General features: G+C 42.0%; 1 protein-coding gene across 9 annotated transcripts in view; it reads right to left on the minus strand.

The window, feature by feature from the left end:
• The window catches only part of LOC112556354 (unconventional myosin-Ia-like), a 79,439-nt gene that overhangs the window by 13,971 nt on the left and 47,280 nt on the right, over positions 1-18,188 (minus strand). For 6 of the 9 annotated variants that reach the window (XM_025225278.1, XM_025225280.1, XM_025225281.1 and 3 more), the window contains 22 exons: positions 17,576-17,639; positions 17,131-17,144; positions 16,661-16,745; positions 15,890-15,996; positions 15,265-15,412; positions 15,011-15,129; positions 14,506-14,592; positions 13,580-13,645; positions 13,084-13,098; positions 10,694-10,798; positions 10,407-10,469; positions 9,953-10,147; positions 9,487-9,601; positions 9,214-9,269; positions 8,682-8,747; positions 8,292-8,359; positions 7,637-7,853; positions 6,806-6,955; positions 6,368-6,436; positions 2,380-2,466; positions 861-947; positions 32-118 (listed from right to left, as the gene is read on the minus strand). In XM_025225278.1, the coding sequence (XP_025081063.1) occupies positions 32-118; positions 861-947; positions 2,380-2,466; positions 6,368-6,436; positions 6,806-6,955; positions 7,637-7,853; positions 8,292-8,359; positions 8,682-8,747; positions 9,214-9,269; positions 9,487-9,601; positions 9,953-10,147; positions 10,407-10,469; positions 10,694-10,798; positions 13,084-13,098; positions 13,580-13,645; positions 14,506-14,592; positions 15,011-15,129; positions 15,265-15,412; positions 15,890-15,996; positions 16,661-16,745; positions 17,131-17,144; positions 17,576-17,639 (2,070 nt within the window). The remainder of the gene's footprint in view (positions 1-31; positions 119-860; positions 948-2,379; positions 2,467-6,367; positions 6,437-6,805; positions 6,956-7,636; positions 7,854-8,291; positions 8,360-8,681; positions 8,748-9,213; positions 9,270-9,486; positions 9,602-9,952; positions 10,148-10,406; positions 10,470-10,693; positions 10,799-13,083; positions 13,099-13,579; positions 13,646-14,505; positions 14,593-15,010; positions 15,130-15,264; positions 15,413-15,889; positions 15,997-16,660; positions 16,746-17,130; positions 17,145-17,575; positions 17,640-18,188) is intronic. The other 3 variants (XM_025225276.1, XM_025225277.1, XM_025225282.1) reach the window with 3 other exon arrangements.

The raw sequence follows: 18,188 nt of genomic DNA on the forward strand, positions 1-18,188 counted from the left end.
GTTGTTATGTGAAGGACTGACGATATCGCACCTGCATACCGCGAGTGTACTTCTGAATCACGATGGCCGCCTGTTCTCGCCGCTTGAGCTCCTTCAAGTGAGCCAACAGCTGTCTGGCCTACAGACAACAACAGCCCCAAGTCGTCACTTTGCCAACCAAATGCACAAACTAGCAACCGCCTTTTTTGATTTAGTTGAAAACTGTATCAACTTACCGCTGCCAATTTATGAAACAAATATTTCTAAAACCCTAATTTTTTCCTTAGGAGGTCTCTTTCTTCAACATGCGGGCAATGCGTATACTTATATATCCTTTGTTTGCGAAGAGTCAAGACAGTAATAAACTTAGCATGCAATTTTTAAAACTTTGGTATAAAATACAATAAAATATGAAGTAAATAGGTATATGCTTTATAAGTGCAGCACATTAGTACCAACCAGCCCTCTCTTAGAATTGAGTATGCAATGAATCTTACGTTGGAAAGTTTCAATACATTATGAAGAAAATAGCTGACAAGACTAATCATTAATATATTAATTACTTTGTATTCTTCTTGTCTTACAAGTAGACTGAACGTAACTGAGTTTAGGTCACTTCACAAAAAAGCACAAAGACTCACAAACTTACACAGAAATAAGCTTTAAGTATAAATAGCAATTACAAAAAATCGATTTGTGATTTTCAGTGTTGTGATCCTGCACTGGATACGAAGACAAAAATATAGTAAGGTGCTTTAAAATTGTAGGAGAAGACATCAAAGTTAACCAACTTTCAATGACTACAACCAATCGGTATGTATGTGAATCTTACAACATCCATGAGACAACAGCAACTAAAATGTAAATGTGATCCACAAAACCTTGTATCCCAGGAAAAATTTTCTGATGTCTGTTGCAGCGACCATCCTTCTTTTGTGTTCCTTGAGTTGAGCCAACAAGCAGCGCGCCTGCATGTCATACACCATGGACAAAGATTTACTGGCTTTAGAGACTGCTGGGAAGGGCCAGCACAACTACAGCGCCATACAGCAACTTTATTCGGTTTCTGAAGTGCGGGCTAGGCAAACGTATTTCATACAACAATTACAAAAATTTAGTTACGAGATTTCAAATAAGACTCCGCTTTTTCGGAACCACAAACTGCCAACTTCAATTAAAATTAAAAAGGTAAATGAAATGATCAATTATCACCTTAATCTATACACAATGTCTAAGGTACTAGAAATCCACATAAAATCTCCAAGACGAAAGAAAAGAAAAACACCTCCTTGCAGATAAATGCATTTAACAAGACTGACAACGAACTCAAACTCAGAAAGAAGTCATTCAAGACGCAGAGATGAGGAATCTTTTGGAGAAATAAAATTGAACTGTCACCAAGCACTGCACTAGACTAATGAAAAGATTTCTCGCCTCGCATTCAAAGATACAACAACAAACAACAAATAATAAAAAAATGGGGGAGGTCCACGGTGGTCCCCACTTTCTAGCTCAGGTAGTTTCTTTAAGTACAGATAAAAGAGGATTTTCTAGTCTGCTGGTGTTTTCACAATTCTGTCAGCTTCTTTCTTGCTCGTCAGCAGCATAGTATAAAGAAGTGGGATATGTTTGTCTGTTCAAATTCTGGAGAAGGCAGGACATGAAAAACTAACATTTTATGCTGGTAGTATGCTCCTGATACCATGTAGCCTTGCAAGACAAGTGCGCCAAGCCGCTGCTTACTTGCCGATCTGCAGGTAATAACTGCGGTTTACGAGGCTACATCTCTCACAATATTGCTCAATGAGCAAATAATCAATTCGTGTGAGTGGCATTAGCGTACTGCAAAGGGTCAGCTTCATGGATAGCTCCCACGGAGGACAAAAGATGTCCTAGCCTGTGTCTGCTCACAACACTCGCACTGACAGACGTGTTGTTGATGCAGACCACAAAAGCACCATGTCAGGCACAGATAAAAATTCAATTAACTTCTCTCATCTTTGCACAATTGTGCAAAACCCTTGTTAGAACAAAATGCATATCAGAGCTGTGCAGGCAACTGAGAAAGCAGTATTTTCCGTATGCAAAATGACACGGAAAACATTAGAAAAAATGACCTATTCCTCCTGCGAAATATGTACAAGCACTATAAAACAGATGAAGAAATTTGAACACACGTAGCAAACAGGTGACTCATTAACGTACGCAGACACAACGATCAACATAGAAACTGCTTTCTGTGACTATGACACATAAAAAGACTGCGTATGGTAGTTATCATGTATTATGCTGATAATCAGACTATACAAAGGACGTCCTTAAAATACGGACACGAGGACTGCATGCAAAACTCTGGTGAGCACAGCTCACACTGTTGGTGATAACTCTAGTGATGCCCACCTTCCAGCCCAGGTAGAACCTGCGAATGGTGGTGGCCGACAGCTCCATCTTCTTGGCCAGCTTCAGCTGAGCCAGTATCACTCTGGCCTGAGCACAAGCAAAGGCAAATATAAGACTGAGCGGTCACGTGGAGCGCGTCACGAGGGCAACAGAGCGACATTCACACACGACTTTATGGTCCGTCCCTAGCTGTGGCATTGAATCACCCTCTGATGGTTTTTAAACGCACAGCTGTGTCGTGATCGCACTACTCCACACATAAATGTGGCCTACGATCAGTAACTAGCCATTTCATTTTCTGGAGGAGTGGTAGGGGTGGGAAGTTTCTGCCAGTTATGTATACAAGTAGCGGAGACCTCTAACCTGCATCTTGTCAGCACCTGTGACTGGCTGTCTTTACTTCTGCGTGTGTGAGGTTCACGAGGAAGCCCAGGAATGACAGTCATCATGACAGGCTTAACAATGCCTACAGCTAGGGACAATAACTCTGACTTCAGCAGCTGTTGAGGAAAGCACTCAATGTCAACACACACAAAGGCCGTAGACCAAACAGGTATCCTAGCCCCTTCTAAGCTTGCAAACATTTCTGGATTTATTCTTAATGCATGTTTTGCTCGGTCACGTGGTCTTTTGCAGTAGGTAGTCATGTATGCGTTCCGTCTTTCTGTAGTTTATTACGCGCGCGCTAATATAAAAAAATAAACGTATTCAACAAGCTATCTTTCCTTATGGGACAAAATATCCAGAAGGTAATAAATGATGATCACTAGGTTTCAGATTTGGAAAGTTTTTTCAATTATTGCTTCCCTTCCTGAATTTATCAATCTGCAAAACGGCGAGATACAAAAATAATGCACTGGAATCAGTGTTACCTGCGTGGATTAATGACAGGTGATCCTGGAGGTAAAGTGGGTATACAACATGAAATGTAAATAAAATAGTCACATGGTCTACAATACTCGATATCAGCAATGCGTTTAACTATACGCCTTCAATTCAATCTGAAAGTTAACTTGGATTCACGAAAGACTTTATTATTCTTCGTGCTACTAACAACAGTCAAATAGAAAAAAAATTAAATTAAAAACCCTAAGATCAGTGTTACCTGCCTGTCATGCTTACCCGAGAGAAAAGGTTGGGTATGTCAGTGACTACAATTTAAAGGGTATCTGGTAAAGGTAAGGTTAAATGAAAATGTGTAAGCTGGATGGGCGAGCTGTTTGCAGCGGACCTGGGACACAAGGTCGTGGGCAAGTGGTACATGGCACGTGACACAAGGTGAGTACACACTCATGGCACGGCATGTGACACACGTGAGTACACACTCGTGAACATGTGGTAAATGGCACGTGACACAAGGTGAGTACACACTCGTGGGATGACGTAGGTAAGCGAGACAACTGACTCACCCAAAACAGGAACACTGCAAGCAATCTGTCATTTCACTTCCAAAAGGTCGGATCTGCAGGTTTTCAGGAAAAGAAACAGATAGCCTGGGCCCTAGTGCGTTGTGCTGGGTTACCAGTGTATGCTATCTGTGTTTTAAATGTTTTTATGTCGGTGATGGCAAGTCGAGAGAATTTGGCGAAGAGTAAATTCTAGAAGGTAGGATGGGAACAAATATTCTGAATTAAAGAGGGATTTTTGCGTGCTACTGAAGTCACTATACCGACTGCCAGTCCTCAAATATATTCGAGTCCGTACTGAGGTTTTGTTTATAGGTGGACAAGCAGGCTGTGGAGCATTAAGCCTTTGATACAAGGACGCAACTGTTGTCATCTAACAGGAACAAAAGGTAACGGCTTCAGACGGCTTCAGACGCCGGGCTGATGAAAGACTTGTCAAGCAGGTTGTGGTGCTGGGACTGTCAAGGTATCATAGCCGATCACTGTGAAGGTTTGTTACAAGACGATGCACGTCACTACACCCACACACAGCGTGACACTGGCACAGTGTGACAGTTACAACAGCACAGTGTGACTGTGGCACAGTGTGACTGTTACAACAGCACAGTGTGACTGTGGCACAGTGTGACAGTTACAACAGCACAGCGTGACACTGGCACAGTGTGACAGTTACAACAGCACAGTGTGACTGTCACACTCGCACACAGCGTGACACTGCTTCAGTGTGTATGGATGTGGCGCGGGGCACTGCACAGCATGCACACAGACTTACATCAGACCGACAGACAAGAGACTGTGATCATGAGCCACGGCGGCCACAGCAACAATCTGCAGACACAAGCGTTAACATTGCTTCTGAATAATGGCACTGGCTGGCTTGGTCGGTCTCTGATGATGTCCTGGATTCAGTAAACATACTTAAAACAAGTTTGGCCAATAATACCAACATATGATGATACATCTAGAGGAAACCTCAAAGCAGGCTCGTTCGTTGACTTATCCGTCATGCTCAGTAGACAATATAGAGAACAATCTGCTACCTTGAGGTTCCTCTGTGGTCACACTGTACCAGACCTAACTACTAATACTAACTGTAAGACAACAAAGAATGAACAAAAGGAAGAGAAACATCTGTTTATACCACTCAATGCTGAAACGGAAGAGAGTGCTATAAGGAAGCAAAAGGCAAGCAATGTGGACTCAAGGTGAGACAAACCCACTCTGGTGTAACGAACACACATCAAGCGGCGAGAGATGTCATCACTGTAAGAAAAGGGTGGACATCATTAGTCTAGTCATGAAACCCACAGTGCACCCTAAGATGCCTACCAATACATAACAAGACTAGAATATTCTAAACTCACTAAACGATTACAATCATTTTGGAAACAAAAACACATTAACCACGGTGTTAACACATCAGCCATGAAGACGAAGATCTTGCGTTCTTTTGTGTTTGTTTATCGCCAGACATGTCCGTCAACAGCCCGTACTATCGCCTGTGACAAATGCCTTGAAAGGTCATCTGTATAAGTTCAAGTACGGTGTAAATACAAGTTGTAAATTGAAATAACAGATACGTTTGTCGCCGGAAAGAGTGGAATTGGTACCAACTTCATAAGTGAAAGACTTATCCAAACTGACTGAAAGCGTGTATTTCAATAAAATGTTTATCAACGACGAGCAATTCAACTCTAGTTGCTTTTCACTGGGTGCGGGTACTCAAGGGTGCACTGTAAGTACAATAATGCTTACTGTTACAAAACATAAGAAACAACAAAAGCTCACTGGTGACCCTTAAGCAAAAAAAAAAAATATTAGTTTGATAGTTATCTCAAACAAATGTCTTTAGGTCTTTAAGTAAACAATCGACTAACTGGACAGCTGTAAAACAATCTGCATAGACGAGCTGAAAATGAATGAAGACAAGAAATGGGGCGTGAGTAGAAAGTTTTGTGGGTCGATAGACAGGTTTGTGCAACCTTAACCGTGTGTCTAACGGTGCGAGTAACTTGCTCTCACTATACACATACGATAGATACCCAGACATTAAAGTGAGCATGGCCACGTGATGTGCCTGACAAGTCCCGTACGTGCAAGTGTAAGTCATAGAGTGAAGTGACAATCAGTTAGTGTATAGTTGTACACAATTCACACAATAGATCGTTGAAGCATTCAATGCACCACAAGAGCAGAGAATAATAATGAAGGAGTGTTGTGACTAGTCGCTTCACCACTGCAAAAATTACCACAGACTTCTTTAAAACAAAGAACTCATTGCAAGATGAACACTCATCCTATCAGACATTTACACTGTTACTATATCTGCTGAAGAAAAGAAGAATAAAGAATAGACAAATAATGCACACAAAGGCACGAAAAATACTAAAAAAAAACTATTCTTAAAAGAGAAAATAGGTCAGCAATGGGGCAGAAATAAACGCACAACGTACACACTAGCGCACGCTCAAACGTACACACAGACATACAGAGGAAAAGTAAAGTGACAAGGGGAAATTAATCTTTAGTATGAATAAAAAATCGTCAGAGTGACATTGTGAAAACGATGGCTCGAGTCTTACCTTCCAGCCCCTGGTGTAGCACTGAATAAGAAGTGTTGCCCACTTCTTCTTTAAGTATTGTTTGTGTGCCTGCACCACAGAAAGACAGGTTGAATTAGAGGCTACAAGTCACAACATCCGCGAAACACACAGTCATAATGATCAAGTACAGAACAGAATTGCTAATCACACACAGACGGACTGTTCTGCACAAACATAAAGAGCAGCAACTGTACAAGGTTAATGACATACCTAAGGTCAAGGCACCTCAAAGGTCACGTATCACTCAGCTAATTTGAATAGTCAGAAACCACCTCCTGCCTCATTACCCATTATCTTGGTACCTGACACGCCATAAATGTCTCATTACCCTCGTCCTACCCTGTAACTTGCTATAATTACTACAGACGCCTCATTACCCATTTCTGACATCACCGTATGTCAAAGACACGTCATTACCCAGTAGCAACGGAAGCGTGCTGAGATGACGATCTGTGCCTCGCGCATGCGTAGATAGAGAGTGCGCTGTCGCCAGCCTCTCCACATCTTCTGAATCTGCGTGGCCAGGAAGTGCATTCGCTCTCGCCGCCGCTCTTCCAGGTCAAACAGCTGCCGGACAATATTAATATCATCATTAATATCAAACATCATCATCAACTGTTACATTAGCAGGGCGGGACGGTCTGTAAAGACTGGGGTCGACAATGCGGACATGTACTCAACACAATTACGTGCTTTACAAGCAGCCAAATGACATGAATCTGAACTGTCACGATAGTAGGGACTATTTTGGGTCACAGAACTGTCGGGACTGTGTGTGGAAAGCGGGGAGATGGGGAAATTGATATTTTACGCCGAGCCAGCAACTAAGGCTACATTACGGCAAGGCAGCCAGCCCTGTAAACAGATACCATATGCAAAGAAAGAACGGCGGGCCTGAGACGAGAGCTGAACCCAGGACATCTAACCTTTACTGTATTGGTGACAGGCGCTAACCGCTGTGCCACCGCCAGGATAGTGCGGACTAAGTTGTGTCGCAGAGGAAGAAATGCTGTACACACATACTACTTTGTTTGTACCAAATGTCTCTTGCTTCCAAAAACATAAGTGACAATTAAAACCCTAAAAGCTACGTTACATTCATAAGAAATCTACTTTAGTTCTCATGCAGTAATTCAATTTCTCAGCCACTTAATTCTCTTGCAAAACGTGTCCATTTAAATTGTAAGCGCAGTTTTCTGTAGTAGCGAGTGCTGGCTAGTCACGACTCTAGGTAAGCCAAGTGTTTACCAGCTTGGGGTTTCTGATGAAGATCTTGGTCGTGCCGTAAGCAAACTCCTCCTGAGGGACCATTTGTGCCGTCAGGATGTGACAGACTCCCTCGCGAGGCTCGCCGTGCCAGTGCGGCCACGTGCTGGGTGCCAGCATCTTGTACCGGTACAGGAAGCGCTCGTACAGCTGCCGGAAGGCGTAGCCAGCGCGCCGCACGCGCACGTTCTCCATCAGCCTGCAACACAGGGGGCGCTCTCAAGCACGTGCTAATCTTAGGACAAGTCTTTGTCAAGTTACACCTGTTGTACATCTAGGATCTATTACCATACGAAATCACTGAAAAGAAAGCTGGACAGAAAGCACAACAAAAAGCTACATCAAAAACAAGAGACAAACCCCTGAGCCTTCATCTTGATAAACTGACAACTGATTAAAGCACTGATTGAAACAAATGGGAATGTAACCTAAATATTCAAATAATGAAACAAAACAACTGTAATGCAATAAGTAATCAGCTATTGTGATTTGACGGATCCGAGGGATACATACAGGTGCACTGTCGGCCAAAAATCGCCTATACCAAAGATACTGTTTACTTACCTGACAGAGAAAGAGAAGTAGATAGATGGAGAGATAAAGGAGGATGTAAAATGAAGTTTAGCAAGCTACTGACCCTAGATAGCGCACTTGATGTCTGACGATCTGCAGGTCAAGTTGATCCGGCCTCTTGAGGTCGTTGGGCTGCGCAAGCACACATGCATGTCACTTTACTGTCCCGTAATTTATAAATATCTAATATACCGAGTGCAAGGTATGCAAGAAGACGAGACAACCCAAAGTATTCTCTAATATAATTATATACAAAAATAAACTTTCAGTTGTTGATATATTGCAGCAAATACTGTCATAGTAACATGACACATGGATAAAAATAAACATACCCTACCAGCAAAGACTCATGTGGTGTACAATAGTGTGAAATAATAAACATTTCCCGTTTCATATGTATAACGAATGGATGGTACAGCTGGGCGAATACAAGGTGCGCACTGGCCAGACTTACCTTGATACACCTGATATAATTTGGATTCTTGCTCAACAGGTTTTTCATCAGGTCTGTGACTGACACCTCAAAGAAGACAGAACACCGGTATAGTTTTCATATGACAGGATACTTGTAGAAGATCGTACTACTTGTGAAGATACACTATTACAGAACCATCTATGAAGTACTCTACACGAGGATACGTGCTCACGAAATTATACTTGAGTATAAATGTGCCTCAAACTACATCTGAGGAGGCAGCATGTACCTCATGACCTACAGGATAACTATGGGTGTTACTACACAGGACACCACCACACAGGATAACATAAATGTGGGTATTACTACACATGATACCATTCTACAATGATACCCGACATTAACAATATACAGAAGATAACACAGGGACATAAAGTACCAATGGTGACAGATAATTACTGAAGTCTTGGAAAACGACGCAGAAGTCAACATTAAAGACAACAGAAACATTTGGTTGTATTGGATGCTGTTTTAAAATCTTGTTGTCTTTATCAGCAAGGACGAAACTTACTTTGAACTGTGATCCTGCAGTGGCTGGTCTCTTAAGCGACTTCAGTTCTGGGTTGCCTGGTGACAATGAATCATGCACATGCGCATACAGGAAAGAATGGAAGAAAGATCATCAGGAATACCTAGAGTTACCACCAATATTCATTAATACCTAATGCGCTGTCAGCTTGTATTATTTTTAATGCCCTATTTGATACAGTTGTATATATCACTAGAATTGTTAAGCATGCTCAAAACACAACCAACCTTCTGCCACGCCCAGGAAATAACTTACCTTCTGGGAACAGATCCCGAAGCAAGGGATGTGTGCATGTGTACATGGCCTGTGACAGGTCACGGAAAAGCAGATCATTGTTTTTGTCCAGAAAGCCTTCCACTTTGTAGGTTACCTGCAATATACAACACTTATTTATTTTACTTTTAAACGATATGTTTTCGAGTGGGACGAGTCTATGCAATATTTTGTGCCCAATGGCTATATTAACGGTGTGTTTTCAAGTCAGACGAGTGTAATACTTTGTGCCCAGTGACTATATTAACTGCCTCGAGGAAGACTGACCCTTAAAAATGAGAACTAGTGCGTCGATGTAAAAACTTTTCTATGGAGGGAGGTGCAATGAACGAAGGGTGCGGAGGGGGGGTGAGAGGCGGAACAGGAAGACAGAGGAGTAAAATACTGGATACAAGTTGTAAGACAAAGAAAGAATAGAGAGGGCAAGAAAAGAAGCAATGGCTGTTACGTTGCCGGCGTAGTGACGAAGGCGAAAGGCCTCGTGTGGCAATGTTTTGTCGGACTGTGTCTTGCGACAGTGCCGGCTCTCGTAGTGAGGATGGTCAGCACAACGCTCGTCCAGCTTGGCCAGGAAGGTGCGGTCTGATGTGTTGCCGGGCCGCAAACACTCCTCGTCCAGCAGCGCCAGCATGCCCGACACGTTCTGGGCACGTGACAGGTCATGGTGTTATTACGTCTTCAACACGTAGTACAACCCATAATTACGTCATGGTCAGATGTGTACTTACATCGGTCAACTAGCTTCACCTTTGTTACACTATGCTACCAAGTCACCCGTGATGAATACAAAATTGCACTGCTGTCAAAACAAATTCAAGGGGAGCGAATGAAGTAAGTGAAAGCACCTTAAATCACAGTTTTCTGCTAGTTAAAGACCACACACACACACTCTCTCCTCTTACCTTTTCAATCAGTTCACAAATAACAGAGTTGTTGAAGTATTCCACGTGGATCCATTCTATCCCCTGAAATGACAGCCAAACCACGCGACATGTCAGAGTGTCAGCGTCGACAAAGAATAAGGTTTCGTTTTGCGTGTCAGCATCGACAAATAACACACTTCTCGCCCAAAGAACAAACTCTTTTTTTTTTTTGCAAAGATCGTGTAAAATGACAAGGCTATCTAGAAAAATGTGCCCCCGGCACACACCCCGCTTTTACTGAAGTCTACCTAACACTAAATACTCACTTCTTTGACGTACTCCTCCTGCTCCTCCTTGAGGGTTAGTTCGATAAAGATCTGCTGCAGTTTCTCGTTGCAGTAGTTGATGATAAACTGTTCAAAGCTGTTGCTCTGCACAAAGACATTACTGTGCATGTGACACTCACACTGGCTCAGGAACAGCTCATTAGCGATATAAGTTCGGCGATGATGATGATGATAATAAATGCAAAATTTGTAAAGCGCATACTCATACTCCTAAGGAGCATACATACTCTTCGCGCTTAAGAACAAGAAGGAAACATGGACAACATACGAAGAACAGGAAAACAAATAACATATGAACTATAAAACAATAAACAACACTACAAACGAAGAATAAAATCAAATAACGAAAACACAGCAGAGGAACCAAATAACAATAACAACTAGTAATCACAGCTAGTAATGGCACTTTCACAGTAATTTTACTCTTTCAAACGGAAGTTTAGTGGTGACATCTGTCGACAACACATGATACATTGGCATGTAAAAAAAGGACTAATTTCCACTGTCTATACGATGCAGTAGCAACAACAACTTCGCTCTACACTAGGCCCGTTACAAGTACTGATATATTCCAACAAACGACCAAGGAGCAAGATGTGCCTGGATAGCGAGATTTGAATACTTTACATAAAAGAGTACTGCCACAACTCCCACAAAATTCAACAGCATACCTTCAACATCAACTACATGATGAATGAAAATTTACTCAAAACTGATTAGTTTTTGGCTAAGCGCCCACAGACTAAATCCTGGTTTTGTAGTAATGCACACTTAAAAAACAGAAACCATTCTGACAGACACATGTTGAGTGTGCATGGCGGTTAATTTGGCGAGATATAAATGACATAGAGACACCAGTCACAACGGCTATGACGACAGTCGTGAGCGTGGTGGAGTCGACGGTGATGGTGGTGGTGGAAGCGTTAAGTGTGTGGCTGCGCTGTGTAACAGCTCGTCTGGTGACAAGGCAGGCTCAGATAAATAAGTACAAGAAAAATGTGCGCAACTGTCTAGTATTTCTAATAAAATCAATCAAGCAAGCAATCAGAAATTTTACAACGAGAAAAGCGAAAACAAGAGGTTCTCCGATACAATCAAAAGCAAAGCAAAGAAGGAAAAAAATCAAAAATACTCTAGGGAAACCAAAAAATTAGGCGTAAAGTTCACTTCGAAAAAAGCAAACTTAAAATCTTTCATTTTCAAAATGGACTGGCACATGAAAACAAACAAACAAGGTTTTTGCCTATACTCCAATTTTACTACCCGGTTACCTCGATAAAAACATAAAGCACCTGCTCTTTAAAGAATAAATAAAATAAGAAGAAAAGGTTCATGAAAGCTCGGAAGCTTGTGAAAAAAAAGTGTTATGCTGAAGATTAAAGCAAATGGCCATGCGTTCTGTTTTCTGGAATCGTGTTTGCTCAAAAGATAATGTATAGAATGTCACAAGCTTTCCTGAAGCCATTTCTATGAATCAAAAGATATATCCTTTCCTATTTCGTATATTTTCTTGTTTATATACGTCATTTTACCCTATTGTAATTCAAGAAATGTTCCCCCCCCCTTTTTATTTGTATTCCTGGAACTTGAGCAAAACTTGACTAATCACTAATCAATGTGTAAATTAGTCAACACATCAGTCAAGTTCCTAGAAGAGACATTTCGACAGACTGAAAGTTGCTAAGGCAAAATGTAATATTGACAATATATATTATAAAATATATCAATATCCAGGTACTAGAGTGTGTGAATTCTCGTACATGGTGGTTTCACTTGTCGTGAGAAGCATGAAGGAAGAAGCATAAAAAACACACTGAAAGTTCTGTTTGATGTGACTGTTAACGACTCCCAAACAATGTACTGTAAAGAAGGTGAACATGAACAAACAGCTCCGGTTCTGCATCGGTTGGTTGGCTGCTAAGCTTTGGCGGGAAAGTACTTCCACGTAGAGGTGATTTCTCATTATGAGGAGAGGTGTGGGAGGGAGGAAACCGGAGTACCCGGAGAAAACCCACGACAGGTGTCACATAGTGTCCCAAGATGAGCTTTGAACCAAGGGCCTTCTACTGTCGTGGTGACAAGCGACTGTTCTACCCACTACACTACCGGACACCCCCGATTCTGCCTAAACTTATTTTACAGCTGAAAAAATAGACTTCCTATTTCACTTTCATTTTATGCTGTTTATTCATATTCTTTGTTAATTTAATTAATGCAAAAGTAAAACAAAAGAAAAAAAGCAGATATCAGACAGTATGCTCTCCTGATATATGCATGGTATTTCTCCGCACACCAAAAATCCAGTGTTAGGTTTTCCAGTAGACGGTGGCAAAACACGACAATGAACATGTGCACAGACAAGGAATTACCTGCCCTTTCGCTGTCTTCAAACAGATGATGCATGCCGACAAACAGAAAAGAATCGCATGACATTTGCGGGGTTCTGCTCATCAACTCAAACACATCACTTGGGCACAGATGCATAACTTGCAGTTTAATAAAATTGCGACATAACAAAATATGTGATTTTTATGATATTACAAAGTCTAACAAACAAAACCAAAAATAATCCAGAATGAAGGCAGGCACTGTTCATGATAATGTCACAGACAGGTAAGGTAAAGGGTAAAGAATACACTATTTATACCGACGAAAATCATGCAGGGTACATCGGCATGGAGGTAAAAACGATACAAAGCTTATTACGAGGTAACCTATAATTTCAACATAATCAAGTTAGCAGCCCAAAGCTCACATCAGATGCACACTGCCTTCTGCGCGTTGTCTGTCATGGCGATGTCGACCAAGCGATCTACAGCAAATTTCACTGACAGACGCCCTTTGACCCCACACAGACGTACTCACCTCAAAGACTTCAAAGCCATATATGTCCAGAACACCCATCACCTTGGTCCGTATGCTGTGCTTGACCTGCCGCACATTAAGAGGCCCATGATTGTCAGTAGCATACAGACTGTAAGAGACAGTGGTCAGTGAGACTCGTGTGAAGTTTGATAGTGTCGAGACAACTGTAGGTCAGCGACCACTACACAGCGAATTCTGGGAACTACATCAGCACGTATCCACGTCTACACAGGAGGAGAAGTAACGAACGACTAATGCCTAACTGTAAGCTACCTTACACACCAGTAAAAAAAGTGTTCGAGCATTTCAGGCGGGCTAAGCACTAGAAACTAAAAACAAAAAATATAATGTTTTAAAGTATGTTAGAAAAGGGAAATGTGTCAAACGTTTGAGAAAAAAGTTAAAACAAATCAGATTAGCGGCATCTCTCTCTCTCACACACAACCACAGACATATCGCTTTTTAGCGAAGAAGCTCACATAGCAACAGAAAATCCTGTACAAAATTCCAAACAAACAGCAATCATAAAGCAATCAGTTCTTTTTCACCGCTACACGGTCTTTATGATGCCGTATGAATTTGTCAAACTGAAAGGTCACACATACTTAGAAGATGATGCCAAACCAATGCGGAAGACTGTAGCTACCATCCTTGGGTTATATCAGCATTCTGAGCCTAATGCACACCCCCGGCATCATCAGTACGAGAATCTCGCAGTAAGGCACAATGTGTTTCACGACTGAACAACAGCCATTCTTTAGAACAGCCTTATATTTAAGCATGGCAAACGTGTGGGCGAGTAAAATGCAGTAGCTGGTTGTCACTTAAGTATGCAAATTGTGTGGAAATGGGCAGCTACTGCCCACATCACAGCATGAGTGAGGAAAGCCAGCACAGTTCTAGACATACAGGACAAAGTTCCTCACCTTTATACTATCGTTAATCCGGCGAACCAGCCATGAAAACATGCGACTGTATATTGCCTTGCACAGGGCGTCTCTTGCATAGACACTCTGTCACATACACAAACCAGAAAGTTATGTAAAAGATACCGCTAGCACTGCAATTTACTTCTAAAAATACAGCTGTACAATGCCTTTCAGATAAAACAAGTATCACAAAAACTTTATAATGAATAAAGAACAAAGCAAAGAAAGAAGCGAACATACTAGTCCAAGTTATAAATGTATGAGCGTATCTGTGTGCGCGCGTGTGTAATTATCTCTGAACGAATGCTGTTGAGCATCTGCAGCTACCTGTGTGTAAAATACCTACAAACACATCCACAAACATTCAACATCACTACTGCTTATAAAATGAAGGGTAAACAGACAGACAAGCAAGCAGAAAGACACGACATTTCCGACAATAAGATCAGTTGTGATTAGGTCACTCTTGACAGGCAATCAAAGACATGAAAAAAATACTCACTTCTCCAACAGAAAGATCAGTTGTGACCATGTCTCCTTTGACAGCAACTATTCTGTGCGTGAGAGCGGTGGACAGCGTTTCACAAGAACAGCCCAGCAAATGTACTACTTCTTCGATTTCTGTCAACAAAACACATGTAACAAGCTTAATGGCGCGGTCACGTGCACACCATCACCACGCAGTCAGCCCTGGAGGTTGTACAGTCCTGTTCAAAAGCTTAGACTACATCGTGCACCTGAGAGTGCTTCACGCACCTTTAAGGGTGGCCACATCGCTGCCGTCGGTGTTGTCGGCGTTGAGGCGTGGCGAGAAGGTGACGTTGCCCAACTTGAGGACGGCGGCCACCATCTGCAGCACTGCACGCGTTTCCTCCTCGGTGAAACCTATGATGCGCATCCCGTTCTGCACACAGGCGGGAGGTGGTATGGTCAGCAAGGAAACAACGGATTGTGTGGTCACTACCTTGCTACCAGCACAGTGACAAAGACAGTGACGTGGTTGATGTGTAGGTGTTGATGTTTGTGCATGTAAGTACATGTATACATGTGTGGATGCGTATGTGATTATGTGTGGACCTGTGTGTATGTGTGTAATACGAGTGAACTGAAGACTTGTGAGATGTATGAAATCATTAATTTACATGTACTGTCATTATTGATGTTTTAAAAACGTACTTTCAACAGCCAAAAACAAGTGTTTGTTTTTAAACTAATGACACGATCCCGTCATCTGCTGTTGATCACTTAATAAACTTAACACAGGCGGTTGGTTAGGGACATCAAGAATGATGTCATCGTGATTCACTATGTTTGTCTAGGATCATTGCTTGTTATCGTGATCATCTTATGTTTGACGCCTTCGTCAATGACACCCACATACCAACACGGTCTCAAAGTTGGCGCCGTCGTCAATGGTGTCCACTTCAACACAACCACTGGTGTTCAGAAAACTGTAATGTTCCGTCCCTCGTACCAGTTTCAGATCCTCTGCAGCAAAACACCGAGTTAAAATATAGTTTTGGGGATGGGGTGGGTAGTGAAATGTATCTCGTTTAACTCCTCATAGACATTCTGAAACACCATACGTAGACACACTTCAATACAAAACAGGCTTTTGAAAATGTCGAAAAACATCAGTCGGTAAGTGGTAAAGCACACAGCTTCCTGCTTCCTTATTGTCAAGCCACTCTCTCTCTCTCCTTTACGCACACATTAATGATAATACATCGCATTTCTCTACCATTGAGCAGTGTGCTTTACTCAAATAAAAGCAAATAACATCAAAATATGAGTCAAAGCACGTAACACGCTGCATGTGCGCCATTGGCAGTCGAGCGAAATGTCAACACAAATATACAGTATTAAAGAATCAGTGCAGAAAACTAATGTAATAATCAGTGAGCTTGCATAGCGCGGCACCCCGGCCAAAGTTCACAAAAACACAAAGCAGCGAGGAACCTCCTGCGCCTCGTTCGCTGCACTTAACGGAAAGACTACTCGCTGCTCTTACAAACGAAGATGTTGATATGTTACAGTTAAAATCTGCTCGCAAAGACATTATTTCTTCCATGGCGAAGGCAGAAAAGACCCATCATTAACATATAAATGCTGGAGTGAGTCTTTGTAAGAGACCTATATGTTGTCATGTTACCTAGTAACTGGGGAGGAGCGCCAGACAGCAGCTGGTAGAAGATGTGGAAGTTGCGCTCCCCTTTACTCTGAACCGCCACTCGCGACTGTTGACAAACCAAATATCATTTTTTGTGCGTCTGTCTGTGTTCGGTCACTGTAGAATATGAAGTCAAACGAGTTGAACAGTAAACTATGATTATGTCAACTAAAAAGGCATTAGTCCCAACATATTTCGAATAACCAGCACGTTCCAAACTGTATATATTTTGTTTTTATGAAAAGGTTAACTACGACAGTGATTTCACATGAATTACATATTGCGAACAAGTGTGCTTTATTTTAAAAGAAGGCAGTTATTTGGCAGACTTTTCTGACAGTACAGATTTCTGCTTTAGGCTATATCATGATTGCAAGGGGTACTTGTTACTACAGCATCTCCTCCATTAGTAAAAGCAAACAAAACTGTACAAAAAAGAAAAAGTGACTCACTTTTTCCAATAAATCTGCAAAATAAGCAAAAAAAGGTGCAGTTAGAATAGCTGCTGTGCACCTCTTGCTGAAGCAGTAGGAATGTGTGGTGACTACAGGTGGACAAGAATGGACAGGCAAGAACCCCACAATTAATTGCTTGATGCCCGTAGTTAACAAGCGACATCATCTAAACCCAGCCAAAAGTATTAGAACATCCGTAGTGTCCAGCTAAGATGTGTCACACACGATGTAACCAAGTGTCGTAATACAAGGTGAGTGGCGGCACAATATGTACATGATCACGTGACAGCTTTCACGCATGCTTGTGTGACACAGTAACGTACACGACAACTGAGGTAGCAGTAACATTCTGGAGACATAAACATAATAAACCGTGACATTTACCAAAGAGGACATAACAAGGTAATGATAGTGAAAACGCCCTCGACGACACCTTACTCACAGTTAGTGATGACGCCGCCCACTGGATCGCCCTTGAAATCAAACTCTATGTCCATGTACTTGCCCTGACAACCAGAAATGAGTAAGCTTGAGAAAATGTAATGAGCCAGGCAATAAGGCTTACATAATGGTATCATTATCATGTCATCATATGTGTTGAGTGATTCATAAGGGTGAACTGTCTTGTCAGTTAAATGCGGACTTCATCTCCTTCATTAAACTTGTATGTGTTGGGACCCCATGCGTGGGAAAGACAACAAAAAATTAATAACTAGATGAGAGATTGATGAAATGGGGTTAAGGTGACTTTAATGGCCTACAGCGATCTTTAAGGCAGGCTGGCGCTGACAGCCACATTTTGGGGCCTTCCCGTAGAGAGGACAGATGACCCCTGACTGCACGCCGTCACGTGACGCAACTTTCTAACTACTCACAAACATGAACAACTGGAATTTCAGCCCCAGCCACTTCGACAGCGATCAAGTCTCCAATTTTTGTGGGACGTGCAGCAATGGACTTGGGGGGAACAATGCACCTGAGTTGTTATGCACCATACAACAGACGTTATCAGTTTGACCGACCTGTCAGGGAGCTACAGACTCGACATCAACCCT

The sequence above is a fragment of the Pomacea canaliculata genome, linkage group LG2, assembly GCF_003073045.1.
Source record: "Pomacea canaliculata isolate SZHN2017 linkage group LG2, ASM307304v1, whole genome shotgun sequence".
In the NCBI taxonomy this organism is placed as follows: Eukaryota; Metazoa; Mollusca; class Gastropoda; order Architaenioglossa; family Ampullariidae; genus Pomacea; species Pomacea canaliculata.